The sequence below is a fragment of the Natator depressus genome, chromosome 22 (genome assembly GCF_965152275.1).
Source record: "Natator depressus isolate rNatDep1 chromosome 22, rNatDep2.hap1, whole genome shotgun sequence".
NCBI lineage: Eukaryota > Metazoa > Chordata > Testudines > Cheloniidae > Natator > Natator depressus.
The window spans coordinates 3,957,751-3,984,223 of NC_134255.1; the positions used below are offsets into that span (position 1 = coordinate 3,957,751).

At 55.4% G+C, this 26,473-nt stretch overlaps 3 protein-coding genes across 6 annotated transcripts in view; 2 read left to right on the forward strand and 1 right to left on the reverse strand.

Annotated features, from left to right (window-relative positions):
• Nucleotides 1-24,897, reverse strand: LOC141976118 (cryptochrome-1-like). Of its 2 annotated transcripts, none has more exons than XM_074936941.1 (11): nucleotides 24,649-24,897; nucleotides 9,152-9,426; nucleotides 7,533-7,727; nucleotides 7,275-7,393; nucleotides 6,005-6,159; nucleotides 5,354-5,494; nucleotides 4,473-4,640; nucleotides 3,521-3,661; nucleotides 2,313-2,464; nucleotides 1,538-1,767; nucleotides 1-441 (listed from the first exon to the last, which is right to left on the reverse strand). In XM_074936941.1, the coding sequence occupies exons 2-11, from the start codon at nucleotides 9,364-9,366 to the stop codon at nucleotides 365-367; spliced, it is 1,593 nt and encodes a 530-aa protein (XP_074793042.1). In that variant the 5' UTR covers nucleotides 9,367-9,426; nucleotides 24,649-24,897; the 3' UTR covers nucleotides 1-364. The 2 variants fall into 2 exon arrangements, with proteins under 2 accessions (XP_074793042.1, XP_074793043.1); XM_074936942.1 differs by lacking the exon at nucleotides 24,649-24,897 and adding an exon at nucleotides 10,049-10,283.
• Nucleotides 10,779-21,322, forward strand: TIRAP (TIR domain containing adaptor protein). 3 transcript variants are annotated; one of them, XM_074936946.1, is made up of 4 exons: nucleotides 10,779-10,819; nucleotides 17,283-17,333; nucleotides 19,567-20,157; nucleotides 20,574-21,322. In XM_074936946.1, exons 2-4 carry the CDS (start codon nucleotides 17,327-17,329, stop codon nucleotides 20,615-20,617), a joined length of 642 nt encoding a protein of 213 aa, XP_074793047.1. In that variant the 5' UTR covers nucleotides 10,779-10,819; nucleotides 17,283-17,326; the 3' UTR covers nucleotides 20,618-21,322. The 3 variants fall into 3 exon arrangements, with proteins under 3 accessions (XP_074793047.1, XP_074793048.1, XP_074793046.1); XM_074936945.1 differs by lacking the exon at nucleotides 10,779-10,819 and adding an exon at nucleotides 12,759-12,775; XM_074936947.1 differs by lacking the exons at nucleotides 10,779-10,819; nucleotides 20,574-21,322 and adding an exon at nucleotides 12,748-12,775 and having other exon boundaries at nucleotides 19,567-20,165.
• The window catches only part of DCPS (decapping enzyme, scavenger), a 64,092-nt gene continuing 62,277 nt past the window's right edge, over nucleotides 24,659-26,473 (forward strand). Inside the window, exon 1 of the mRNA XM_074936944.1 lies at nucleotides 24,659-24,848. Within this exon, the coding sequence (XP_074793045.1) occupies nucleotides 24,663-24,848 (186 nt within the window). The 5' untranslated portion in view covers nucleotides 24,659-24,662. The remainder of the gene's footprint in view (nucleotides 24,849-26,473) is intronic.

The following is a 26,473-nucleotide window of genomic DNA, read 5'->3' on the forward strand; positions in this document are numbered from 1 at the left end:
TGCCACAAGTCCTCCTTTTCTTTCCAAAAGAGAAACTCAGCTTCTGGCCTGCGAGCAGCATAGAAAGCACCTGCACCAAAGGACAGTTCGCTGAACAGGCTTAAGGGGCTGAACGAAAGGGTACAGCATGAATAAGTTTCCTGAGCCAATAAGAGAGGCAGTGCCAAAACCCCACCATAGCTTTCCCTGGACTCAGAAGGCCTGGGCTCCTAGCTGTCAGCCAAGGGATTAGAACAGACCCCAGAGCCTCTCTTCATAAAGCCCAAATGGGATGTGAATGGGCTCTTGTGCTGCCTGGCTCCAGGGTGGGGTTCTCCCCCTGCGGCACAGAAGAGACTGGCCCATTGTCAAGATCCACAGGAATTCAGCTGCTTTTAGTCTTTGGTTTCTTTGTCAGCAGTTCGGCCACAGAGGGACCAGCAGGTGTCTTCCTTCTGGCACCTAAGGGGAGAAACAAGCAGCCAGGTTATTAGGCTGAAGAAGGCAGGACTGTCCTGTCTTTCCAGCTCAGACACTGCACTACAGCCCTAAGGTCTGTGGCTGCTGGCAAGCTGGCATGGATGGGAGACTCAGGAGAGTTTGGCATGTCTCAGATGGCAGGGAGAGCCATACAGCAGTAATAATAAACAACACATTAGCTCTTGCGTAGCATCTCTCATCCATAGGTCTGAAAGTGCCTTACAAAGAGATTGGTAGTGTTATCACCATTTTATATATGGGGAAACAAGCACAGGGAGGTCATGTGACATCCCAAGATCACCCAGCAGCTTAGTGGCTGAGCTGGGACCAGAACAGGGGTGAGCAAACTTTCTGGCCCGAGGGCCACGTCTGGGTGGGGAAATTGCAGCCTGGGCCAGGACGGGGGGTTAGGATGCGGGAGGGGGTGCGGTGAGCAGGAAGGGGCTCAGGGCAAGGGGTTGGGGCAGAATGCAGAGGGGTTCGGGCTCTGGCCCAGCACTGCTTACCTGGAGTGGCTCCGGGGTGGCAGCGGCATGCACCGGGCGCTCCCTACCTGCCTGCCCTGGGCTGCTCCAGCACCATGTCCCTGCAGCCTCTGGGGGAGGGGGGGCAGAGAGCTCTGCATGCTGCTCTTGCCTGTGGGTACCTCCCGTGAAGCTCCTGTTGGCTGCAGTTCCCCATTGGGAACTTCAGGGGAGGTACCCACAGGCAAGAGCAGCACAGGGAGCCCTCTGCCCTGCCCCTCCTTCCCCCCCGCTCCCCGAGGGGCGGCAGGGACATGGTGCTGGCCGCTTCCCGGAGCGGTGCGGGGCCTGTGGCGTCACGGGGGTGGCAATCCCATGGGCCGGATCCAAAGCCCTGAGGGGCTGGATCTGGCCCGCAGGCCATAGTTTGGACACCTATGTTCTAGTCCAGGGGTGAGCAGAGTTCCAGCCATAGCCACTAGCCATGATGCCTCCCCAAGGGAGGGCTGCTCAGGATTGTCTCCTCCCGTTCCTCCCAGCCAGTACTTTGCACTTCAAATCCCAGCCCAAGAGAGCCAAGCCACAGAGCAGCTCCGGGTAAGGGGGGTTGTTACCTTTCTTGCCACCCCCTCCCTCCAACTGGGCCGTGGTGCTGGCCGATCGCCGGGCGTAGGCTGCCTTCATCCGCTCCACGTTCCTCTTGCTCACCACCTCGTGCACCACGATGGGCTTGGGGTAATCTCGGCCAATCACACAGCCCGCCTGCTCCTGCACGCTTCGCGGCGCCTTCCAGGGCTCGTAGATGTACTCAGCGGGGAACTTCCGGAGGCAAGGGAGGTACTTCCTGCAGGAGGGTCAGGGCCCAAAGGAACAGGCAGGGTGGGTCAGTCAGCCCCACAAGAAATGAGCCGAGGTGGGAATTCAGTGCCGAGCCCCAGGTCCCTCAGGGCCAATTGCCTTCACCAGTATGTCTTAGCCAGCCGGGCTGAGGGGGGCTAGAGCAGGGTACGGGATCTTTGGCCCACTCACTTCCTAGCCTGTCCACTGAAGCTGTCAACCGGGGGTGGGGGGGTAACAATCTGACCTTCCCACCTGGGAACGGGACAAGAGCTCCCAACTTCCTGTCCTCACAGACCACCCAACATGGGGGGTACGTCCAGTTGCTGTCGGCCTAGAGCTAGAAGGATTCACTGCCACCACCAGTCTCCTGGGTGGAGACAGAAAGATGGAAACCCCCAACCCTCCCCCACCCACGCTGTGTCCTCTCTGCAATGCCATGCCAGAGCCACACCCGGACTGCGGCGCTCGCTGGGCTGTAGCAGACGCCCGCATGGTTCAGGAAGAGGCTGGGCTCCGCCATGGCTCTGCTGGACTTTGCCTTGCACCTACTTGATATACTCTCCGCCCTTGTCCGTCTTCTTGCCGAAGGCGACAGGCGAGTAGACGCGGAAGAACTGGTGGAAGAAGGCGCTCGCCGACAGCCACTGCCAGTTGCCAGCGTTCAGGGACCAGTCAGCATCCAGCAGCAACTCCTCAAAGACCTGGGGTGGGAGGAGTGGATGCTTTGGGGAAGGGCAAGATCATGCATAACCCCGCCCTCCCCCCCCCCGAACCTCCAAAACCTTCTACTTCCCTTCAGCTTGGGCTCCTGACCCATGGCACTGAGGAGGGGTGGCAGCTGCTCATCAGGCAGCTGGTCCCCGGGGAGTCCCGCCAGGTGGCACGTGGACTCCATTCCCCTCCTACCTTCCCCCCTCACCCTCACGCAACCTGGGTGGGCAGGGTGCCCAGCCAGGAACCCCGCCGGCCTTCTGAAAAAATCGGCACCTCCCGTGTAGCACAGGAAGTGGAGGGTAAAGACAGCACCTATAGAGGGCACTAAATCCCTCTGTGGTTGGTGCCATATAACTGTGATTAGGGAAGGGCTGTCAGAGCAGCCAGGGAGAAGGAGCCATTGGAACAGGTTTGCGCTATCCCCGTGGCTATTCACACCTCCCTTCCCCAGCCTGGCTTAGCTGTGTGGCACTGGGCCCAAAGCCGCAGGCAGGGAAGAGCCTCAGACGCTCCCTAATTCATCGGAACGGGTTTGGTTTCTCACTGGGTAAGAGGCTGCAGGAGTCTCTGTCCGCCCTCTAGTCTCTATTCCCACCCGACCAGCTGTAGAGCCCAGCACTATGAATGACAGCCCGGAGGTCCCACGTCCCTGGAGGTCTTGTTCAGCAGCCCAAGGGCAAGCCTGATCTCCCCTCTGGCAGTGGCTGCCAGAGGCGGAGATGGGTCAGTGAGCTCCCTCCGGCTCAGGCAGCTGGGCTGGAGTAGGGAGGAAACTCCCAGCCTCGTTCCCAATGGCTCCAAGCAGCATGGGGGGTGATAAGGCCAGCCTTGCTCCTCGCGGCCATTGGCCGTGGTGCAATCTCCGCCTCCCTCCTGCTGTTTGCTCATTGGCAGGCATGGTGGAGAGTTCTGGGATGGACTCCAGGCTCTCCACGTCTGCAGGGCAATGGTGTGGCCCTCAGCCAGCCCGTCGGCTTCTTTGTCAACCGTGAAGGTCCTGGAGGCCCCCACCATTTCAGCAGAGCCCTTGCCACATGCCTGACCTTTTGCCCTTGCTCCCAGGATATCCACAGGTCTCCTCGAGTCAGGAAGCAGGCCACAGCGTGCCGGGCCAGGTGATGGATCCAGCCTTCAGTGCGCAGCTGGGTCATGATGGCGTCTATGAAGGGGTAGCCCGTCCGGCCCTGCCAAGGAAAGAGCTTCAGTTTAAACCTCCAGCAAGCTAACCCAGGCAGCCATGTGCAGGGTACACTCCTGGCTTCACTAGTGAGGTGTGGGGCTGGTGGCCAGACCCATAGAGCTAAGAGACCAATTACTGCCACCAGTCAAGGGAGATCTCTGGTACATCGAGTGGCAGTTACTGTATTTTGAAGCTGAAAGACCAAGGTTCTAGCTTTGGCTGCCCACACCTGTCTGCGGTATCTGGTGACCAGGTCTATTGTCTGCCGAGTGTCTGTTCCTCGCATCGTCCCTACCTTGTCCCTGTATTGAGCAGTTCTCCCTTTGAGGCAAGTATGGGTCAAATTAATCCCTGGTGGAACTCCACTTAGAGTTACACCAGGATGTACTCGGGCCTGACAGCCAGGCCGTCTCTAAGTGCGTTCCCTCTAGCCAGCACAACCGCTAATCCCCTTGGTGTCAGCACTCGGTTCTCCAACGCTCAGTGGTGGGAATAGCCTCACTGGTGCTGGGAGGCAGAGGGACGGCCCTGCCAGGAGTGCACTAGAAGGAAGATCAGGCGTGTAGGGCTGCTGGCTGGGCTCCCGGAGGCCAGGGAGGACTCACCAGGCCCTTCCCTCAGGGCGCAGTTTGTTAATTCAGATTAAACCCTCCCTCCAACTGACCTCTCTCGGCCCTTTGCAAGGATCACCTGACCCCCTCCTAGCTGGGTCCAATAATCAAACTCTCTCCCCCGGCCCTGGCAGACCACCTTGCTACAAGGCTCTTGTCACTGGGACATCATTGTCATTGGCCCATATTGCCAAAAATGGGTACCTCACTCCAGGCTCTGAGGTGCTCTGGATTGTCATCCCAGTCCACCTGCACACAGACGGGGTTGCCTTCCATCTTGTTGAAGTTGGGGATCCCAGCTCCTGCCGTGTAGAAGAACTCCCTCCACAGGAGCTGCCCGTGCAAAGACACGGGCGGGCTGGAGTGTTTCCTCTGTCAAAAGAGGGCAGACGTCATTCTTGTCTCTGGCATGTAAGCGAGGAGAGTCCCGGAGAAGGGATCCAATGGTGGTTCCTTAGCACGGATTACTGCTGTTGGTTTCCCAGGCATTCATATACCCAAACACTGACTGGAGTTTAAGGCCTCTGGAAAATGAGGGATTAATAGGACTGGCTAGAGCTGGGCATAATCCAGGGAGGCATTGTAAAAGCTTCCACCACGCATGCAGCTCTGCCAAGGTACTTCACTCCTGATCCACATCAGCCTCTGCTCTTCTAGGCCTGGGCTTTCTTATTCAGAGGCTAGGATAGAGCCAAACCCTAAAATCCCTTGGTTTTACGGACAAACTAAGCCTAGGACGAGCCATGAGACAGATTTTCCTTTGTGATTCTAGGGTTTAAACCCAAGAAGTTAAGGTCTAAGTCTAACCAACTGCATCAACCAGCTCACCCATCCTCCTCCTGCTAAGGGGTTCTGCTGCCATTCATGCCCCATTCTCATTGGCTCAGAGGCAGCATCCTCACTGACCATGCCAGGAAGGTTATTTGCCTACACAGAGCAATAGATCTTACTCCAAATGTCCCACATCGGTATGAGCCAGCAGCCCTTGCAGGGCAGAGAACTCTAACCTCCACAGTGCTCCTTTAGGCCTAACACACGTGCTGGCAAGCAGCTGCCTGATAAAAGAACTGCCAAGCAAAACTTACCCCCTGGTAGATTTCAGACAACCTCCACCAGAAGGTTCGCACTGACAAGCATCCAAACTTGATGTACGGACTCAGGACGGTGGTGCTAGGGCTCAGGGAGTTGGGCTCAGTCTGGGGCTTCTGGAAATTACACACCCAGGCCTGAAAAAGGGCAAGAGAAGCAGATGAGAGGTGCCCAAAGCCAGACAGGGAAAAGCACAGAGGACGTCCTGCCCAAGGGAAGAGGATGGCCAGACTATATATGATGGAAACCACTTCAAGCCAGGAGATGCAGCAGCACCCCTAGTTCTAGCACCTATGATCCTGGTACCATAATAAAACAGAGAGCGGAGTAGTTCCATGCACTGTCATTCTAATTAGCGTTTTCCACCCGCTTTGCAGTCACTTAGCACAGGGGTAAGTGATCGCAGGTGCAAGGCAACAATGAAATTAGGCCTGGGGTCTTTAATGGAGCTGCTGGCAACGCTGTACCTACAGCCACAGTCCTGGATCTCTCCAGGACATTCCTGCCAAAGCCCATGTGGGCTCAGCACAACATTGCAGGGAATCAACCTGAGATGTTTCTCTTACACTGTTTGCTTGAAAGCTCAAGGGCTTAGTGCCTGCCCCAGGCCTCAGAGCGGGAGAGGGGATCAATGTTAACTACCCTACCGTTCTGTTCATATGCAAGTCAAGCCTGCAAAGTGCCTCAGACTCTCCTCCTGGGTAGAGGCGAGGACCTGCTTGCTCGGGGTCTTGACCCAGCTCCTCCAGCGTAGGGATCCCATACTCTGAATCGTGGCTGTCTTTGCAGGGGGTACAGCAATCTGGGGTAATAGGCACAGTCAGTACTTCCCTGCACCATCAACACTAAAATATACTGTATGTTTGTCTAGCCTCTTTAGTTGTAAAGAATCTCAAAGTGCTTTATAGAACTAAACAGGGATCGCTGCACCCAGCACTGAAATGCAGCCACCTCTGGAATGGAACATGGCAACTGCTTTACAGCCTCATAACACCACTACACCAGAGCCTAGGAGAAGAAGAATCCCCTGTCCCATGGAAACTGCATGGGGATTTTTGGAACACACCAGAGGAAGCCCAGAATACCAATCAGAGAAGCTTGCAGTCCGAGTGCTGGGACATGTCCCCCTGGCAGAGAACCACCACATTGACAAAGACTTGTCCCATACTCACTGTCCACAGAATCTGGTCTATACCCAGCCTGTTATCAATCCCTTTAGTGTTCCCAGCCCCAAGAACCCACACAGTTCCACAGAGGCAGTCCCTGGCTTCCAGGACTCTGAGACTGGGCCTTCAGGCACCAACAAGCCCTGTCTCTCTCGGAGGCTCCCTGCAGCGAATCCAGCCAACCCAGACTCTTGCAGAGGCTTGTACTGGGCCTGTCAAGGCGCAGTGCTCTCACTGGGTATTTGCAACAACCCACACAGCCTTTTCCAAACAAGGGAGCCATGTATGAGTCACCTGGCTATTGAAGCTGGAAGGCCTTATGTTAGCCCAGAGAGGCAGAGTTAAGCCATAGGCCAGCCTGGCCAAGCCAGTGCAAAGGCCAGCCATGCTGGGTCGGACTCCATCTCCGTCCCAGTCTCTCTCCCTTGTCCGGTCCCAGCCGGGGGAGAGCAGCCAGTTTCTTCAGAAGCCCACCCTCCATTCCCACCCAGGCAGAGCTCAGCCCTTTGTCTCCAGGCAGGGCCACGCTGCGTTCACCCCGCCCTGCCTGCCAGAGCATCCCACTGCTGAGTGTCGATGGGACTTCCTGTTGTCACTCGGGACCCTCTCTTGATCTGGGTCGGTTTCAACCAATTCCTTAACGACCCTGTTTGTTCCACCCACATAGTGAGGTGACACACACCTGTAAGGAAGGAAACTTGGGCACATATACGAATCATTAAAATATTACCAAACCCTTTGTCCCACTCACCCTTCAGGTTTTCCAGAGTGGGAGCTGGCACGGGCCGCTTCGGTGGTCCCAGCGCTGCCAGGAGCGTCTGCAGGCGCACATAGGTCAGAGGCACCTTGCCATTGTTCTCAGCAATTACTCTGTGAATAATCAAAGGGACCTATCACCAGGTAGAGCCCACGGGGCAGAAGGCACTGGCACCCTCTTTTGCTGGGACTCCAGGGGCTTTAATGCCCAGCAATGAGCAAGCCACATGAGGACCCCACTCCTGGGACCCACCTGTCGGTGTCATACAAGGTGCTGGACACTTTCTGAATAACCTGAACGCCACGTTCAGCCGCCAGCCTCGCCACCTCACTATCGCGCTGCCTGGAGTAGGGCTCCGTGTCTATCTCGAACGTCAGCCGTGTCACCTTCCACTCTTTAAAGAGGACCGGGAATATCTCTGTGGGGCGGCCACGCACCACAAACAGCCTGTGGAGATGCCACCAAAACCTAGTCAGCCAGAGGCGAGGTCAACAGCAAGGCCCAGGAGTCCAGGCTTGGCGGCTGGGCTCAAGAGAGAGCATTGTGTGGTGGGAACTATAGTCTACACATACACTCATCCTAGGCCACTTCCAAGCATGGCATGTTGGAACTTGTCTCCGTGGGTCACACCTCCATGTCAAAAGTCAGGGCAGCTACAACCTGCTCCATTTTATGGCCTGTCGGGTGGATCCCTCAGGAACTGTTGGGTTCCTCAGGCTTAGAGTGTCGCTCTGAATTCTGACAGCTTAGCAGGGAACACAGTGCATGAGATCTCTCCATACCAGGTCCCTTGGAGCCCCTACCCCTCCACAGGTGGGACACTGGTTGTAAGCAGCAGTCGGCTCATCCCAGGGTGGGAAGGGAAATGCAGACCACATAGCTGGGGAAGACAGCGGTCCCACTTGGGATCCTGGCAATGAGGATACTTAGGAACCCAGCTTCCACCCCTTTGGCAAAGTAGCTCATGTCTAAGACCTCTCATGCATGCTGCACGCTTCATCTCTATTAGGCAGCTGGAGATGCAGAGGGTTGTGAGGGACCTCCCCCTCCCCAGACGAATTCATCCCTATCATCCCCTCAGTAAAAGCCTTTCTGCTGCTGGCTACTCCAGACCTGTAGCCCACCTTCGCTGCGCTTGCTCTCATAACAAAGTGCCCTTTAGAAAGGGCCACACAATCCTCATTCAGTTAAGGTCAAGCAGCTCCCTGACCTTCTGGGGCTGCTCCTGATCCTGCTTTGGAACCGCATAGAGGGATGTGCACTGGGAGCCCATTTCTGCATCACCCGGCGCCGGCACTCACACCTGGGCGAAGTGCGCGTCGCACACGATTAAGTCAGAATGGCAGCCGTGCACTGGCGTCACGATGTCACAGGGTGCAGAGCTACAGAGAACCAGGCCCTGCGTATTTGTGGGGGGGAGGGAAGCAGCTATCCCTGTATGGCTCATTCATCTAGCAGATGGAAGCATCATATCATTAAAAAGTAACAGTTGTGAACTGTGGGGGGAGGAGGAGAAAATACATTTGTTTGACTTAGATTGAAATATTCAGAGCAAGGCAGTTCTCCAAGCACAGAACCTGGCAGCACTGCACTGTGAATCTGCAACTCATTGGCACCGTATTCTCTTGGACAGGGAGCTCCAGACAACTGGGACCAGAGGGACCCAAGGAAGCAGAATTCTGGCATCTACTGGGCCCACCCTGCAAGCCCTGTATGTACACAGCTCCCAGCGAATGCGATGCAGCTCCCATGTGGGGAGGGTTAACAAAATCAGGTCCTTTGTTTTTCCAGGTACCAGAGACAACCCCAGCACTCTAACTGTATTAGCCCTCCCTACACTCGTGCCGAGTATCTGCCTGGACTGGACTTGCCTCGAGTTCAGTTTCTGGAGGCTCTCATCCAGATCTCTCAGCGACTCAACCAGAAACCTCCAGCGGTTGACGCTGACCCGCATGTTCTTTGGGAACCAGGGGTCGAGGATGAAGATGGGATATAGCTTGTGGCAGTCTGTCATCGCTGCCAGCAGGGCAGGGTTATCGTGAAGGCGAAGACCCTTACGGAACCAGTGGATCGAGATGTGCTTCATCCTGAGGGTTCGGCTCCCTGGTCTGTGCCTTGCTTCTCCTTCCTCTCAGTGTTGGGTCCCCTGGGGGCAAAGGAAAACAAAGGAAATCACCTTGAGAACAGGCCCGTGACTCCCCTCCCCCACTCCCCGAGCCAAACAGCACTGAAAGCAATGAGAGTTAGGTGCCTAAATATCTTGGGATCTGGGAAATCAGCGGGAGTTAGGCACCTGGAAACCTTGGAGGATCCGGGCTGACACACTCAGGGCTCAGTCCAGCCACACAGATTGAATATATCCTTCGGCTGACTAGATAGCAAGTGTCAAAAATCAGAACAGGAGGTGGGGGGGTAATAGGTGCCTGTGTGAGAAAAAAACCCAAAAAATCAGGACTGTCCCTATAAAATCAGGACATCTGGTCACCGTATATATTCTAAGGCCAGGAGGGACTCTGCCATCACCTCCTCTGAGCGGCATACCAAAGGCCACAGGACTTTCCCTGAATCAGTTCCTGTTTGGACCACAGCAGATCTTTTAGGAAAACAGCCAGCGAGGGAGAATCCACCCCAGCCCTGGCTACATTGTTCCAACGGTTAATTACCCTCACTATTAAACATGCGCACTTTCTTCCCAGGTATTGCCCTGACAGCTTTGCAGAGGCGGAGTCTGCAGCGGCCGCATAGGCCCATCTCCGCTTCCCTCTCACCTGGGTGCTCCTCCTTGGGGGCCCCAGCAAGCGGCTCCTTCCCCGGGATCCCCCAGCAGCCTGGCTGGGTAACGCTCGGCTTCCAGGGCTGGAAGTGAGGTTACGAAACAAGCCGCTGTCAGTCAAGGGGCGCGGGCCTCGCAGGCATCCAACCAGGGGGACTTCAAGCCACCGAACCCGCCCGGGGAGGAGCAGAGGGAGCTGGGGCCCCTTTGGGCGGGTCCGTAGCTCTGATCCGGTGGCAAGGGCCGGGCCGGGCCGGGGGAGAGCCCATGGGCCCCGGGCGGGGTCTAGCTGACGGCGCCGCTGGGCTCCCCTCCCCGCGCAGTGCTAGGGGCAGGACAGCGGGGGCAGAAGGGCCGCTTGCGGGGGCCACGTAGAGCGGGCGGGGAGAGGCACCGGGGGGGTCCCCCCGCTGCGCTCTCTCCCTTGCTCTTGGCGAGCTTTGGCCAGGGCCTGTCTGCAGCGCCCGGCCGCCCCGTCCCGCAAGCCGCTTCCCTGGCAGCCCGCGGCCCACCGAGGCGCCCGGGCACCCCCGGGGAAATCGGTGCCCGCAGCGAGCCCCAGCCCACGTGCCGAGCTCGGGAGCCCCGCCCTGGGGCTGCACCCTGGCGCTGGTGCCCCGCCGGAGGAGGCGTTTCCTCGCAGGGCCAGGGGCGGCCGCCGCCGACTTCCCCGGCCCGTGGCTGGAGCCGGGAGGCGGGCCCCGGAGCGGCGGGAGGAGCGCGCGGGCCCCGCGCCCCCAGAGCCCGGCCGGACGCGCGGGGCTGGGTGAGTAGCCGCCTGCAGCGTCCCCGCCGGCGCTCTGCCCGGGGCAGCCAAGGCGCGCAGCGGCTCCCGGCCTCCCGGTGAGCGGGGCGCCCCCGCGGGGGCAGGAAGCTGCGGCCGGAGGGGGAACAGGGGGGAGGCGTGTGCCTGGCAGCCGGGTTTGTTCCCTTTTTTTTAAATTTCTTCAGATCCCTTTTTGAGCTTGGCAGGCTGCGGAGGGCGGCTGGTGCCAACCGCTGCAACACCTTGGCCCCGCCCCCTCCGAGGCCCCGCCCCCGCTCATTCCACCCCCCCCAGTCTCGCTCTCCCTGCCCTGGCTCAGTTTCACCGCACTGGTGGAGGGGGTTGGGCTGTGGGAGAGGGTGAGGGCTCCAGAGGGGGGCCAGAAATGCAGGCACCGCCCCTGCACCTCCTGTTGGCCACAATTCCCGGCCAATGGGAGCTGCGGAGTCGGTGCTCAGGGGAGGGGCCGCACGCGGAGACCCCTTGCCCCCCTCCAGGGGACACAGGAATGTGCCGGCCGCTTCCGGGAGCAGCGCGGGGCCAGGCCAGGCAGGGAGCCTGCCTTAGCCCTACTGCACCACTCGGCTTTTAGCAGCCTAAAATCTCTCGGTCTGGCTGCAGTAGCCTCTGGGAGATAGAGCCTGATTCGGGAGACTCCCAGCGAAACTGGGAGGGTTGGCAACCCTAGGGGGTGCAGACCCAGAGCTTTGCCAGGGGCTGGCTGTCAGTCCATTCTGTGGAGAGGGAAATCCATGGGATGTAGGAAAAAAGCTTAGGGGAGCTCTACAAAACTCCACCTGCTATTCTAAGTTCCCTCTCAGCTGTGTGGCTGCATATCTGCCTATTAAGCCCTGCGCAGGGGCTCAGGGCTGCAGCAAGGGGAGAGGCGCCTGTCCTCGCCGGCCCAAGTGCGGACCTGCTGCGGCTGGGGGAGTGGTGCCCTGCCACAGTGGGGAGTGGCCGTGGCCAGGGGAGAGGAGCCCCTCCCTCAGCCCAGCACAGGCCCGCCAGAGCTGCCAGGGAGAGATGCCTCCCCAGGTCCCAAGCTGGTGCAGCGAGAGAGGGCTGGGGGGAGTCCTCTCTCCCCACCACAGCCCCAGGGCAGCCTGCACCCCAACCCCCTCATCCCTGGCCCAACCCCAGAGCTCTCACACACTCCGGCACCCAACCCTCTGCCCCAGCCCTAGCCCTGAGCTGCCTCCCACACTCCGAACCCCACACTTGGATGTAAAAATTTAGAGGGAACACTGGCGCTATCCCCAAGCTGCTGGATATTTCTGCTACAGTGAAACAGTTAATGTTGCCACTTACAAGACATTGTTAGGCTTCAGGGTTCTCAGGCAGTGAGATTAATGGAAGAGCCCCTTCCACTCTGATCTCTCACTTCAGGCTCTCTGCAGACTTACCAGGATAGCCTGACATCCAGGTCGCTGGTTGGAGGCTTTCCTTGGAAAGGGCTAGATGGCTTTAAAAAGTGCTGCAACCCTGCTGCCCTGGCGTGATGGCTCCATCATGACCCACTTCCTCTGGGTCAGCTGGTGGGCCTGGGTGGAGGGCGCTGGGCTTGCACCCTGCCCCGATGGAATGATGCCTCCAGACTCAGTGATGTTCCAAGAGCTAAAGGGCTTCCATGAGGGCAGGACCATTTCACAGAGGCCCGTGGCTCTGCACAGCTCCCATCTCCAACAGCTGTCCTCACCTGTGATCACTGCCAGGAGCTGCCCCAGGCCAGGGGTGGCTGAACAGGGGGGACGCCGTGTAACATTGTGCTCTTTGCACTGACTTATGATGGGGAATCTCCGCCTGGCTGAATGAAGACAATACCACTGAGCCTTGCCACCCCTCTGGCCTAGCCCCTTCCCGACTTGTGGAGCCTGAGCTGTGCCCATAGAGAGGTCTCCGTGCATCTTCCCCTTCCAAACCTCCCATCATATGACTGTTGTTAGGAATTATGAGGTAAGGCCCAACATGCTCAGCCTCTTATGAGACAAACATAAAAAGCCCCTGCCCCAGGGAGCTCCCGCTCTGAGGGACAGATGCAGAGAAGATGGGATGCACTGGTGCTAATTTAAGTATATAACTCCCTTCCCGGAGCACAGAGGTCCTTCGCTGCTGTGCATAGCAGATGGTTATAATCTGCGAGCCCTAAGGCTGCACACGCTACTTCATTTTTTGTAAGGTCACTCGTGCATTTAGTTATTACTAAGCATTGGCTTGTTAAAGTAACACGAGGGCTGGGACAGTGCTCGCTCCTCTGCTGTTGGAGGGTCACTCAGGAGCACTAAGGCGGCAGACATCGGCTGCGTGTTGTAGAGTTGTGGGCTCTGGAGCTACACACTGGCTCATTATTGCTCAGGCTGCATCCATTAGTTTGTCATGGTAGGGTCCTGGGGGAGGGAAAAGGTGAGCAAGGGGAAATTTTTACCATATTTGAAGCATTTGTTTTAGGGGGACAAACACAAATGACAATTTGGCAAAGAAATACAATTTTTAAAAAATCTGATTTTTGGCCCCAGCCTCAGCGGTGTCATTATTTTCAGATAAGATTCTGAAACAACCAACCCCAGAAGGATGCAAATCATGTGCTAGGGAAGGGCTGGATACCACTCCTAGTATATAGTCTCACTGACCCTTTGCATTCCCCATCTGTTTGTTGCAACCATCTTCTCTTCTCATACTTAGACTGTAAGGTCTTCTGGGCAGGGACATCTTTTTCTTACTCATTTGCATGGTGCTGAACATAGTGTGGCTGGTGCTCTTGGGGCTACCCCCAGATGAATAAATAATTACACACAGCTGTTTTTTTAACCTAGGAAATCATGCACACAGCCAAATTAAAATTAAAAGAGCAGGTGCTCCCCCATTCTCTCTCCCTCCCATCTTGTGTTAAGATCATCTTTTGCTAGAGAGAGCAGGAGAGGGATTGCTGATTCTTTTAATTTGTGTTCTTAGTTAAATTTTGTTGTAACCCAGGAGGGAGACCCTGAGATCAGCTTTCCAGAAATAATTGTACTGTGTTCCTGGAAATATAATGTGTGTGTTTTTAAGAACATAAGAATGGCCATACTGGGTCTAGCCCAGTATCCAGTCTTCTGACAGTGGCTGTTGCCAGATGCTTCAGAGGGAACGAACAGAACAGGGCAATTAACCAGTGATCCATCCCCTGTTGTCCAGTTCCAGCTTCTGACAGTCAGAGGTTTAGGCACACCCAAAGCATGGGGTTGCGTCCCTGACCATCTTGGCTAATAGCCATTGATGGACCTATCCTCCAGGAACGTAGCGAATTCTTTTTTGAACCTAGTTCTACTTTTGGCCTTTGCAACATCCCCTGGCAATGAGTTCCCCAGGTTGACTGTGCCTTGGGTGAAGAAGTACTTCCTCTTGTTTGTTTTTAAATCTGCTGCCTATTCATTTCATTCGGTGACCCCTAGTTTGTGTGTTTATATGAAGGGGTAAATAACGCTTCCCTATTCGCTTTCTCCACACCAGTCGTGAGTTTGTAGACCCCTATTATATCCCCCTCGGTCGTCTCTTTTCTAAACTGAACCACCCCCGTCTTTTTAATCTTTCCTCAGATGCAAGCTGTTCCATACCCGTAATCACTGGTGTTACCCTTCTCTGCCCATCCATGCGAGGTGCACCAGGTGTGGGCAGGCAGGCTCAGCGAGGCAGGATCCAAGTGTGAAGGGGCTTAGTGTGTCAGGGATCCAGGTGTGGGTTGAGAGGATTCTTTGTGGGGCAATCTGGGTGCGGGCAGCTCAGTGGGGGATCTGGGGGTGTGTGTGTGTGGGGGGGATCGGGATCTGGATGCACAGAGGCTTAGTGAGGGATTCTGGGTGCAACGGTAATGGGACTCTGCAGCGGGTCCAGGTGAAGGTGGTTGGGTTCAGCAGCGGGGGTTGGTGTGGATGCTCAGTGGGGGGGTCCAGATGCTGTGGGAGTGGGGCTCAGTGGGGTAGGAATCCAGATGAAGCTGGTTGGAGCTCAGTGGGGTGAGGATCCAGGTGTGGGTGGCTCATTGGGGTAGTCCAGGTGCAGGGAGAGTGGGGCCTAGTGGGGGAGGGTCTGAGTGCATGGGGGAGCTGGACGCACAGGGGTTGGGGGGATGAGGGAGCAGCTCCCTGTACAGGGATCCCTCTCCCTGCAGCTGAGGAGCGATGGATGCAGAAAGCGGGGGGGGGGGGGGGGAGAAGGAGAACTTTGCAGAGATTCCTGCAGCTGAGGGAGAAATCTGGGGGTGGGTCTGACCCACCCTGGATGCCGTGCAGGGGAAGAGGAAGTCCCGTCCTCCCCAGCCCAGCTGGGACTCGCAGCTGAGCCAGGCACAGGGTAGGAGCCACCAGCCGGGTCTTCCCCAGTCCTGCCTCCTGCCCTACAGTGATTTACCTCTCTGCCAGCTGCCCTGGGCACCTGAAACATACTGCTTGGGAGGGTCGCTTGACCGCTCTTGTGGCTTCCCCATCAGAAAGTCATTTTTCTGTGAAGAAGCAATGAAATCTGCAGGGGACATAAATTCTGCGCATGCGCAGTGGTGCAGAACTCCCCCAGTAGTACTCTTGGCAGTTCAGGGACTTGGACAATGCAGATGCCACAGAGAGTGCCACAAAGACTGGAGCTGAAACAGAGCCTGCCTGCCTCCCCTGTTCCTAAAGGACACCCAGAGCCAGGTGGAGGCTGAGCCATGAGCCCAATAGACAAACCAGGCTGCAGAAAGCCTGCACGTAGGTAGGACCACCCCACTGTTTGAGTTGTGCTCCTGGGCGGGACTGAACAGTTGTTACAAGGCCAGAGCCTGCCTGGTTGCATCCCGGGAGGGTGGACTTAAGCCCGGGGGATCAAGTGTCCACTCTGCAAAGAGGGTGCTCTGCTCATGCTCCCAAGGATTCCTATTTGGGTGGAAGGGTCCTGGCATCTTTGGGTATATTTCCATATGCTGAGGTCTTCTAAACATTGTGCTTGTCTAAGCAAAGCTTGAGCGAAAAACAGCCTTTCCCTCTTTTCCTTATTTTAAAGAAACTGCATATTCAACAATAAGGATCCAAACGCACTCTGGCTCCTGTTCTTGGAACACAAGAGAACCCGAAGTATCCAGTCTGGTGCGGGCAAAAAGAAAAGGAGTACTTGAGGCACCTTAGAGACTAACCAGTTTATTTGAACATAAGCTTTCGTGAGCTACAGCTCACTTCATCGGATGCATGCTGTGGAAAATACAGAAGATGTTTGTTTTTATACACACAAATCATGAAAAAATGGGTGTTTATCGCTACAAAAGGTTTTCTCTCCCCCCACCCCACTCTCCTGCTGGTAATAGCTTATGTAAAGTGATCACTCTCCTTACAATGTGTATGATAATGAAGGTGGGCCATTTCCAGCACAAATCCAGGGTTTAACAAGAATGTCTGAGGAAGGGAGGGGAGGGGGGTGGGGGTTTAGGAAAACAAGGGGAAATAGGTTACCTTGCATAATGACTTAGCCACTCCCAGTCTCTATTCAAGCCTAAGTTAATTGTATCCAATTTGCAAATCAATTCCAATTCAGCAGTTTCTCACTAGAGTCTGGATTTGAAGTTTTTCTGTTGTAATATCGCAACTTTCATGTCTGTAATCGCATGATCAGAGAGATTGAAGTGTTCTCCGACTGGTTTATGAATGTTATAATTCTTGTTAAACCCTGGATTTGTGCTAGAAATGGCCCACCTTCATTATCATACACATTGTAAGGAGAGTGATCACTTCAGATAAGCTATTACTAACAGGAGAGTGGGGTAGGGGGAGAGAAAACCTTTTGTAGTGATAAACACCCATTTCTTCATGATTTGTGTGTATAAAAACAAACATCTTCTGTATTTTCCACAGTATGCATCCGATGAAGTGAGCTGTAGCTCACGAAAGCCTATGCTCAAATAAAATGATTGGTCTCTAAGGTGCCACAAGTACTCCTTTTCTTTTTGCGAATACAGACTAACACGGCTGTTACTCTGAAACCAGTCTGGTGCTGGTTCTTTTGGAGTATCTGTTCCCCTGCCATGCTACAACCAATATCCTTAGCAACACTCTTGGTGATTTGTGATGAAAGGGTGTGATATCTGTTGGTGGGCAGGATAGCTTTTTAGTAAATGGATTTAGTGCAAGCTAGATGGCCTGGGAGACTGACGTGCCCTGTTTACCCCAGACCAGACACCCATGGCAATGAGTGATCTCTTATGCAGCGCTTGCTAATGGAGTCTGCATGTGGAATACACTGATTCTTCTTCCCCCAGGAGTTGGGGGCACGGGGTGCAGTGGTAAAGAAGCAAACATGATCTTTTTATTCTGGAATTGTACAGCGCATAGCACAATGGGTCCTGGTCTTTGACTGGGACTCCTAAGTGCTATGGGCCTACAAATACATAATATGCTGAATTTAATACCAGCATGAAAGGAAGCAGAACAGCTGTTGACCAGTTGCCCTTTCCCTGTTACAGGCCAAGATTCATGTGGGCACTTCTCATCTGACTGTTATCCCGATATGGCTGGTGAGTAAACAAGGAGCATGTTGACAGCATGATCTGATTGAGTGAGGGGCTGGGAACAGGAGGCAGAGCATCTATCCCTGCTCTGCCCCGACTTGCTATGAGCCTGGGAGAGTCGGTTTTACTCTGGTGCGTTTTCCCTGTTCTATGGACCAGGGATAACGTACCCAGCTCTATAAAGTGCTTTGCTCTCATAGCTGAGAAGGGACATAAGCGAATCACGAACCACCCCTTGTCCGTTTCAACTCTCACACACCTTGTAAGATTCTAAATGAACCATATCGGCTCCGGGCAGGGACTTGGCCACTGCTGCGGACAGCCTCAGTGGAGATCTCAGCTCAGTGTGCAGCTGAGGTCCAACCCCCCTCCCCAACGCCCTCCCAACCTAGCAAGTAAGATGGTGGGCTGCAGAAGGAATGGGATGGAGAATACAGAAACCTATCATTAGTGACAGATGTAAATCAACTGGGTGGTCCTCTCTGGAATACCGTGTGCAGTACGGCCACCCTGTCTCTAGGAGGACGATGGGAGTTAGCGAGGCTTCTGAGAAGGGCAACAAGAATGATCAAGGCCATGAGAATTTTCCCTAGGAGAAAAGATGGGATTGTTTACTTTAGAAAGGAGACCACTAAGAGGGGAAGTGTAGCAGAGGTTCTTGGGCCAACCACTGCCTCAGTTTCCCCTCTCAGATGGGGCTCCATACAGTGCATTTAGATCACCCAGGTGACCTAAGCCTCCAGCTGAGTCAGGAGAGTCCCACCTCCTGGAGTTGGGGTCAGAACAAAATCCCAAATCTTCCACCCCATCCACGGCCCTTCCTCTCAGGACCTGTCCTATTCCAGAACAAAAGCCTTTCTCCTAGCTCCAGTCAGGCACTGTCAAAGGATCCTGAGTTACCACAATTCATGACAACAAATTCTGGCTGGGATATGATGAGGTGATGAGTCATCCTTGAACTAGAGCCTGGCTAAACCACTGTGTGGATGAGTCACTCCTGTGCTAGGCTCCAGCCAATCCAGAAGCTGGTCTGGTGACTCTCAGGGCAGGTACATAAACCACTCGGGAGACACGACAGCTCCATCTGCCCAGCTCACTTCATGGCTTGGAACCCTCCCCTGCCTGACAGTGGGGACAGACCACAGGCCTCAGCCTGCTCCAGCCCTGCTCTGGGTCCAGTCTGGCTCCCAGCCCTACTCCTGCCTTGCTCCGATCCTGCTCTTGACTCCTGATTCTGGCTCTGACCCCCGGCTCCAGTTCCTGGCATGACTGCCACCACACTGACCACTAGGCGTGACCATCCATGTCTCAGTTTCTGACACATTAAACTTCCTGCTTCAAGACTTGAGCTGATCTCTAACTATAACAGTGAGGGGCACTGCAGAATTCTTACATCTTCCCCTAAAGCATCTAGTGTTGGCCACTGCTGGAGACAGAGACCGCAGGTCTAATCCAGTTTGGCAGTTCCCATGTAAACCTGACCTAACTCCTAATTTAGAGCTGCTGGGGATTTGGGGTGATGAGAGCCGAAGTAAGCGGTAAGGAGGCAGATTCCGCACTTCATCCCCCAGTACTTTACTAACTCTCGTCGCCTTGGAAAGGCTGCCCCATCTGGGGCGGGGCGGAGCAGCTGCCATCCCACAGAGCAGTGAGTGGAGGGGGAAGCTTTGCCCAAGGGCACCTGGGAAAACGTTAATCTGTCAACCAACCTCAAGAGTCTGTGCAGTGCAAAGAGTACTTACGGCTCACCTGGGTCCCATATGCAGTAAACTACCTGGAGCTTGCATCTCCCTCTGCAGGAAGAAGGGCAGAATGATCCAAGCCAGGACCCTATCCTGAGGCTCCAGAGGGTATTTTAGACTTGATGCCCAGTGGCTCCAGTTAAAACCTCCTTGAAGGCCAGAATTTGTTTAATTGGCTTTTGATTACAGCCCAGCCACTCAGATCCGAATCTCTCTGTGCCCTTCCATGCCTGGAGCTGTACGGAGTGGCCTCTCTCTCGAGACACTGTTGGACTAGACTTGGCTGCTCCACCTTAGCACCAGACCGGTCTGCCCAGGTCCTGGGGCAGGGCTGACACTGGTCTCTGCGACTCAGCTCCCAGAGGGCCCCATGATAAGAAAGCAGGAGGTTCAATGTCTGGAAATGCTTCTTGTGGTGCATGGGGAGGGGCTGTGAATAGGCCCAGGAGGCATTTCAGCCTTCAGTGAATCTTACTCTGGTCTCTTAAACTCCACAGGCTGGGTCAGGCGGCTCCTGCAGAAACCCAAGCAAAGCTCCAGCTCCGCAGAAAGCAGCTTGAACACCAAACAGTCACCTTCCTCCTCCTCCTCCTCGGCAGTTGTCACCAGCTCTTCCACCAGCAGTTCAGTGGCCAGCCGGTCTCCTGCCTCCCAGGTGAGCATCAGCAGCTCAGGGAGTGCCCGCTGGGCCAAGAGCTATGACGTGTGCATCTGCCACAACAACGGGGACTTTGAGTTTGTCGAGGAGATGGTCTCCTATCTGGAGAGCCAGCCCGAGGGCATCCGCTGCTTCCTGCAGCTGCGGGATGCCACGCCGGGGAGTGCTATCACGACAGAGCTCTGCGACGCTGTCCAGAACAGCCACTGCTGGGTCCTGCTAATAACCCCCAGCTTCCTCGAGGATCCCTGGTGCAGGTACCAGATGCATCAGGCATTGGCAGAGGCGCCAATGGCCAATGGGCGCACCATCCCCGTGCTGAAGGGCATTGACCGGAGAGACTACCCCCGGGAGCTGAGGTGCCTCTATTACATCGATGTGACGCGCAAGGAGAATGGCTTCAGGCAGATTAAAGACACGATCCTGCGCTGTAAGTAAACTGTAGGGGGCTGTCAGCTTCATAATGGGCCCGTATAGGGTGTTTTCTGTTCACTCTGCACAGGCTAAGCTAAACAACCTGGAGTGACCCTTCGATCATACCCTGCATTTCTATTGCACCTTCTGGACTTCTCACCAGCCATGGGGTGGAACACAGCAGCTGTCTGACAGCGCACAGACACTGTACAACCTTCTGGGATGGGAAGCAGAGAATCCTGTGTCCCTGTGAAACTGCAAGGGAAGATCTAAAGAGAAGGGGCTGGGGCATTTGTATCCCATTGGAGTGGGGTACAGTGTAGGATCTCTCTCTGGGAGGAGAGGTACAGATACATTGCAGTGTGACAGTGCTGGAACATCAGTCCAGCTGATATCCCTTAGTGACCCCGATTTCTGCCTTGTGTCCCTCAGACCTGCAGGAGCTCTGTCAAAGCACCATGAGCAGAATAGAGTGACGGGAGTCCTGCAGGGGAAGGGAGCACCTCGAGAAAGCAGATCCCGGCCGAAGGGAAATGGAACGAGAATCCACAGTGCTGTTTCCAAAGTCTCTGGAGCTGCCTCATTTGATCTCAGTGGAGAGCAGATTCCAGGTGGTCTAAGGCCAAGGTCCCCAATGCACAAAACACCTACAGAATTACAAACGGGAACTGACTCTCACGAGGGTTTCTGAACAGAAGCATTTCTCTCGCGTCGGGCTGCTCCGCACCATGGACACTAATAGCCGGCACTGCTGAGAGGACAAGCAAAATGTCTAGCACCAATGGAGAGTGAGGCTTACACGTGGCGTCTGGTGCTGAACACTTGGAAGAAGCATGAGGCTTGTTCCACGTTGTACTGTACAGTGCAGGGGACTTGGCGGGAAGCTGGAGCTTAAGCATTGGTGACTCCAAGTAGTCGAGGGTAAACACAGCTAAATGGAGTTTACCCTCTTCTCATTTGGGGAGTAGGAAGTCTAGTTTAGGGTCCGTCCTTTCAGGAAGCGTATAGGCAGCTAAATCTCTAATGACCTTCCAAAAGCCAGTTTGGAGCTGGTACAGTACACACTCTTGCCTATGTTAAATTCCTCCAAGCCCCAAGGAGGATAGGTGCCAACTCCATTATATATACTCCACAGCTGTTTGGGTGGCAGCTGCCGATCAGCTGGGGGAGGCGCTTGGGGGAGGGGGGAGAGCAGCAGGTGGGTGGGGTCTCAGGGAGGGGCGGAGCAAGGCAGGAAGAGGCGGAGCAAGGGCAGGGCCTTGGGGCGGGACAGTGGAGCACCCCCGGGGGGAAAAAGAAAACTCAACACCTATGTCAAGGAGTATAAATTGACATGAAGTTTTCCCCTTTTGGAGCTGTAATACTCGTCTAAAGAGGAGCTACACATAGGCTCATCTTTGGTATTTTGAGTGTAATGTCAGTTTTAGTCTTGATTTTTACAATTGTAATTTAAACGTGTGTACAAATGAATGCAGAAAAGTGTTATTTTTATCAAATCTCCTCTCTCACTTTTTTTTTTTTTTTAAAACGGGTGGATCTAATGCTGGTGAAAGCGCCTAAACTGACAGCTCACTGAACTGTTTAGGCAGTGCCCAGGTTGTAAGCTGTTTTTCTTGTTCTTCCTCTCTGCTTTCCACCTGCCCCTCTTCTACACACACACACACACACACACGCCCCGCCCCACCAGCTCAGACTAGGAAGGTCTCCACCTTGGGAGAGGAGTTGGGGATTGTTTAGGAAAAGTGGTTGAGTTTTTAGTTTAGGCTTAGCTAATACTCTAGTTAACCCCAACCTAAACTTGGCCGTTTTCCTAGCAGAGATGCAGAATCACACCTCGTAGCGTGGTCCTTGTTTTTTTGCTGGCTGAGTTGTAGCCTAGGAAAGTCTGAAGAGTCCATGTTACTCTGTTAAGATCCAGGGAATAAAAGACTCCGGCACTGGGTGCTTGCTTTCTTTTTTACAGACCCCATTTTTTAAAAAACTGACTCCTAAAATAATTAACAGATTTTCATGAACATTCATTCTGAACTTCAAAAGTGCTTTTGGGGCTACGCAGTATTTGTCACCATCTCGAAGGGGTTAAACCTCTGTTTCAAGGGCACAGCTCAACCTTAACTATAGACATGTAACTGGCCCCTCCATAGTCACTGGAAGTGGAAGGTGTTCAGCAATAGTTGGAAAGTCCAAGTATAGGGTTGTCAACTGTCTAATTGCACAAACCCAAATACCCTTGCCTTGTCCCGCCCCTTCCCAAGGCCACGCTCCTGCCCTGCCCCTTCTCCGAGGCCCCACTCCCCTGCTCACTTCAGCCCCCCTCCCTCCGTTGCTCGCTCTCTCCTACCCTCACTCACTTTCACTGGGCTGGGGCAGGGGGCTGGGGTGTGGGAGGGGGTGCAGGCTCTGGGCTGGGGGGTGGGGCCGAGGGGTTTGGAGTGCAGGAGGGGGCTCCTGGCTGAGTCTCTGGCAGGGGGTTGGGGTGCAGGAGGTGGTTCGGGGTGCAGGCTCTGGGAGGGACTTTGGGTGCAGGAGGGGTCTCAGGGATGGAGCAGGGGTTTGGGTGTGGGAGGGGGTTCAGGATCCAGGCTCTGGCCGGGCGGCGCTTACCTCGGGTGGCTCCCGGAAGCGGCCGGCATGTCGGGCAGCAGCTCCTAGGCTCAGGGGTGGCCAGGCGGCTGTGCGCAGTGCCCATGCCTGTAGGCATTGCCCCTGCAGCTCCCATTGCCACAGTTCCCCATTCCCGGCCAATGGGAGCTGCAGAGATGGCCCTCGGGGTGGAGGCAGCGCGCAGAGACCCCCCTTCCCACGCCTCCCAGGCCTGCCTTAGCACCGATGTGCCACTGGATTGGCTTCAGTAGCCTCCGGGAGATCAAACCTGATTCCAGGAGATTCCTGGCCAAACCAGGAGGGATGGTAACCCTATGCAAGTAGCCTTCTCTATCCTCGGCCGTGGTATCCGTGTGCATGAAGTTCTTGTGTAGAAGCACAAATCTGGTGTAACCCGAAGTAAAGCATAACCAAAACGAGTGGGTTAGCTTGCTAAATGATATGGGAGGTAAGAAAAATACAGCATAACCAAACCCAAACGTTCAAAACTCATGAGTCAGGCCCCCCAAAGTCATGAGACTATAACAAAAATCGTAAGATTTTTAAAAACAACCAATGTGGGGTTCTTTTGCTTAAGCCTCCTAGGGTTGATCAATTTTTCAAGCTTTTCTCTGTAACCATGAACTAGAAATGTACCTTATTTTTCAAGATGGAAGCTGACATTCTCAAGTAATAACCCAGCTCCAACAGGTGGGACTTAACACTGAATAGTGGGAGACTTGTGCTGCAGTGACAAGGGTTGGCCGCACTGGATATAGGACAGATAAAAAAAACTAGATCAATGTATGGGGGATAGGTCCATCATTAGCCAGGATGGGTGGGGATGGTGTCCCTAGCCTCTGTTTGCCGGAAGCTGGGAATGAGCAACAGGGGATGGATCACTTGGTGATTTCCTGTTCTGTTCATTCCCTCTGGGGCACCTGGCATTGGTCACTGTGGGAAGACAGGACACTGGGCTAGATGGACCTTTGGTCTGACCCAGTATGGCCGTTCTTATGTTCAGATGGAGGAGACCGGGCATATTAATTGCCACCTTACTTGGGCTGCCCTTATCTTCTGTGACCAAAGATGCCCAGAGATTCCAAGGGTGGGCCGTCCGTAAGAGTGAGATTTACAGCCCCCAGAGTGAGATTCGAGGCCAGAGAGTGAGACTTTCCAGGGGGGGGTTGCTTCAGACAGGGACCCTCATCTTTGGGCCTTGGTGACATCCAGCCAGGTTTTTAATCCAACCAGCACTTAATAGTTTGCTTTACAACGTACACTGCTTCGCCAGGCCTCTGGAACACAGAAATGCCCCGTGTGTACTGAAGTCTCACGGGCGTGAGCATTTCCCACGAAAAACCGGCAGATTGGAAGGAACACACTTGTTCGCTGGCTGGAGCGAACCCCTGGCTGGGGGGGAGATACGGACGGAACAAGAGGAACGGCCACAAGCGCAGCTGGGTTTGTGGGCGACGGCGTGTTTTTGGGACGTGCTCCGCACACAAAACCCGGGCAGGGCGGTGGCCTCATGCACCCGAGGGTGGGGCTTGGCCAGGGTTGCCAGATGTCCTGATTTTATAGTGACAGTCCCGAGATTTGGGGTTTTGGCTTAAACAGGTGCCTACTACCCCCCCACACCTGCTGTCTGGTCACCCTAGGCCGGGCTTCTGGGCCCTGCGGCCGTGGCCCCTGCAGGCCACGCACGGGCGGGGGAGCTTGGCCTCCTGCCCTGCGCAGCCACCTGCCCCTCCACGCTGTCCTGATCGTTACCTCTTCCAGTGAATGGAATCGTCCACCCCCCCCCCCCCGCCCGCCCGCCCCATTTTCCCAGTGGGTCCCGCCAGTAGCAGCCCCAGCCCAGCAGGGGGAGCACTCTGCAGCGGAGCGGGGTCTAGAGGACAGTCCTTTCCCCTCTACTCACTCTCGTCGCGGCGCATGCGCAGTCCCCCAGCAGGCCCAGCGATGGCGGAGGCCACCGGCGCGAAGAGGAAGCGTGAGGGGTCGGAGGAGTCGGCCGAGCCCCCGGGAGGCGATGGCCGCTCGTTCCCCTTGGCGGAGCTCTGCGTGCGCAGGGTGCTCAGGGAGTCTGCGCGGGACAAGACCATTTTCCTGCACGGGCAGGTAAGGGGGGAATGGGCTGTACCACTCCGGCCCCGGGGAGAGAAGGAATGGGGGCGGTACCACTGTTCGGGGGGCGGGGCTTGGTGACGGAGGGGGCGGTAGTACTCTCACCCGGCGGGATGATTGGTGAAGGGGGGGAAGGTGCCATCGCTCTGACCCGGTGAAGGGGGGGCCGGTGCCATCGCTCAGACCCCGGGGGGGATGATTGGTGAAGGGGGGGAAGGTGCCATCGCTCTCACCCGGCGGGGGGGGATGATTGGTGAAGGGGGGGAAGGTGCCATCGCTCTCACCCGGCGGGGGGGGGGGGGGATGATTGGTGAAGGGGGGGAAGGTGCCATCGCTCTCACCCGGCGGGGGGGGGGGATGATTGGTGAAGGGGGGGAAGGTGCCATCGCTCTCACCCGGCGGGGGGGGGGGATGATTGGTGAAGGGGGGGAAGGTGCCATCGCTCTCACCCGGCGGGGGGGGATGATTGGTGAAGGGGGGGAAGGTGCCATCGCTCTCACCCGGCGGGGGGGGGGGATGATTGGTGAAGGGGGGGAAGGTGCCATCGCTCTCACCCGGCGGGGGGGGGGATGATTGGTGAAGGGGGGGAAGGTGCCATCGCTCTCACCCGGCGGGGGGGGGATGATTGGTGAAGGGGGGGAAGGTGCCATCGCTCTGACGGGGGGGGGATGATTGGTGAAAGGGGGGAAGCTGCCATCGCTCTGACCCGGTGAAGGGGGGGCCGGTGCCATCGCTCAGACCCCGGGGGGCGGGGGTGGTGAAGGGGAGGGCATTGCTCTGATTTGATAGCTGCTTTCAACTACCTGAAAGGTGGTTCCAGAGAGGATGGATCTAGACTGTTCTCAGTGGTAGAAGAGGACAGGACAAGGAGTAATGGTCTCAAGTTGCAGTGGGGGAGGTTTAGGTTGGATATTAGGAAAAACATTTTCACTAGGAGGGTGGTGAAACACTGGAATGGGTTACCTAGGGAGGTGGTGGAATCTCCATCCTTAGATATTTTTAAGGTCAGGCTTGACAAAGCCCTGGCTGGGATGATTTAATTGGGGATCGGTCCTGCTTTGAGCAGGGGGTTGGACTAGATGACCTCCTGAGGTCCCTTCCAACCCTAATATTCTGTGATTCTGTGACCCAAGGATGCCAGTTGTTGGGGGGCCATGTTCATGGGGTGGTTGCTCTGCCCCACAGTCTTTCCTGGTAAAGTTCCTGTTCCTCCTTTTTACTCTCTGTCCAAGGGAGGGACACCTCCCAAGGCAGGGCCCCCCAATGCTCGCCCTGCCATGCCCCAAGGGCCCCAAGCCTCCGGCTCTTGTAGACTCCCTCCTTTCATCCTAGGCTGTTAAAAACTAGGCTGGAGAATAATATCTTGCAGGTACAATCTTGCCTTTGTCCCCTGGTCAGATGGACTGGATGAACTAATGGGTCTTTTGCAGTTTTATGTTGTGATGCTGTCGATTTTTCACTGGGTTACAATTTGCCATAGCTGATACCTGCAGTGCCTGTTAATATTTTTTCCAGCCGTCTTCTCAGTTCTCTGCTTGACAGTGACGTGCTGGAATTGCATTCCTTCTGTGCTCTGGGTGAGGGTGTCTTTTTTTTTTTTTTAAAGGAGATCTAAATCC

Coding starts and splice junctions, on each gene's coding strand:
- LOC141976118 (XM_074936941.1), bottom strand. CDS start 9,366: ATGAAGCACATCTCGATCCACTGGTTCCGTAAGGGTCTTCGCCTTCAC. Junction 7,394..7,532: donor ACCTTGTATGACACCGACAG/GTGGGTCCCAGG, acceptor GATTATTCACAG/AGTAATTGCTGAGAACAATG. Junction 4,641..5,353: donor TGTCTGAAATCTACCAGGGG/GTAAGTTTTGCT, acceptor CTCTTTTGACAG/AGGAAACACTCCAGCCCGCC.
- TIRAP (XM_074936946.1), top strand. Junction 20,158..20,573: donor TAAAGACACGATCCTGCGCT/GTAAGTAAACTG, acceptor TGTGTCCCTCAG/ACCTGCAGGAGCTCTGTCAA.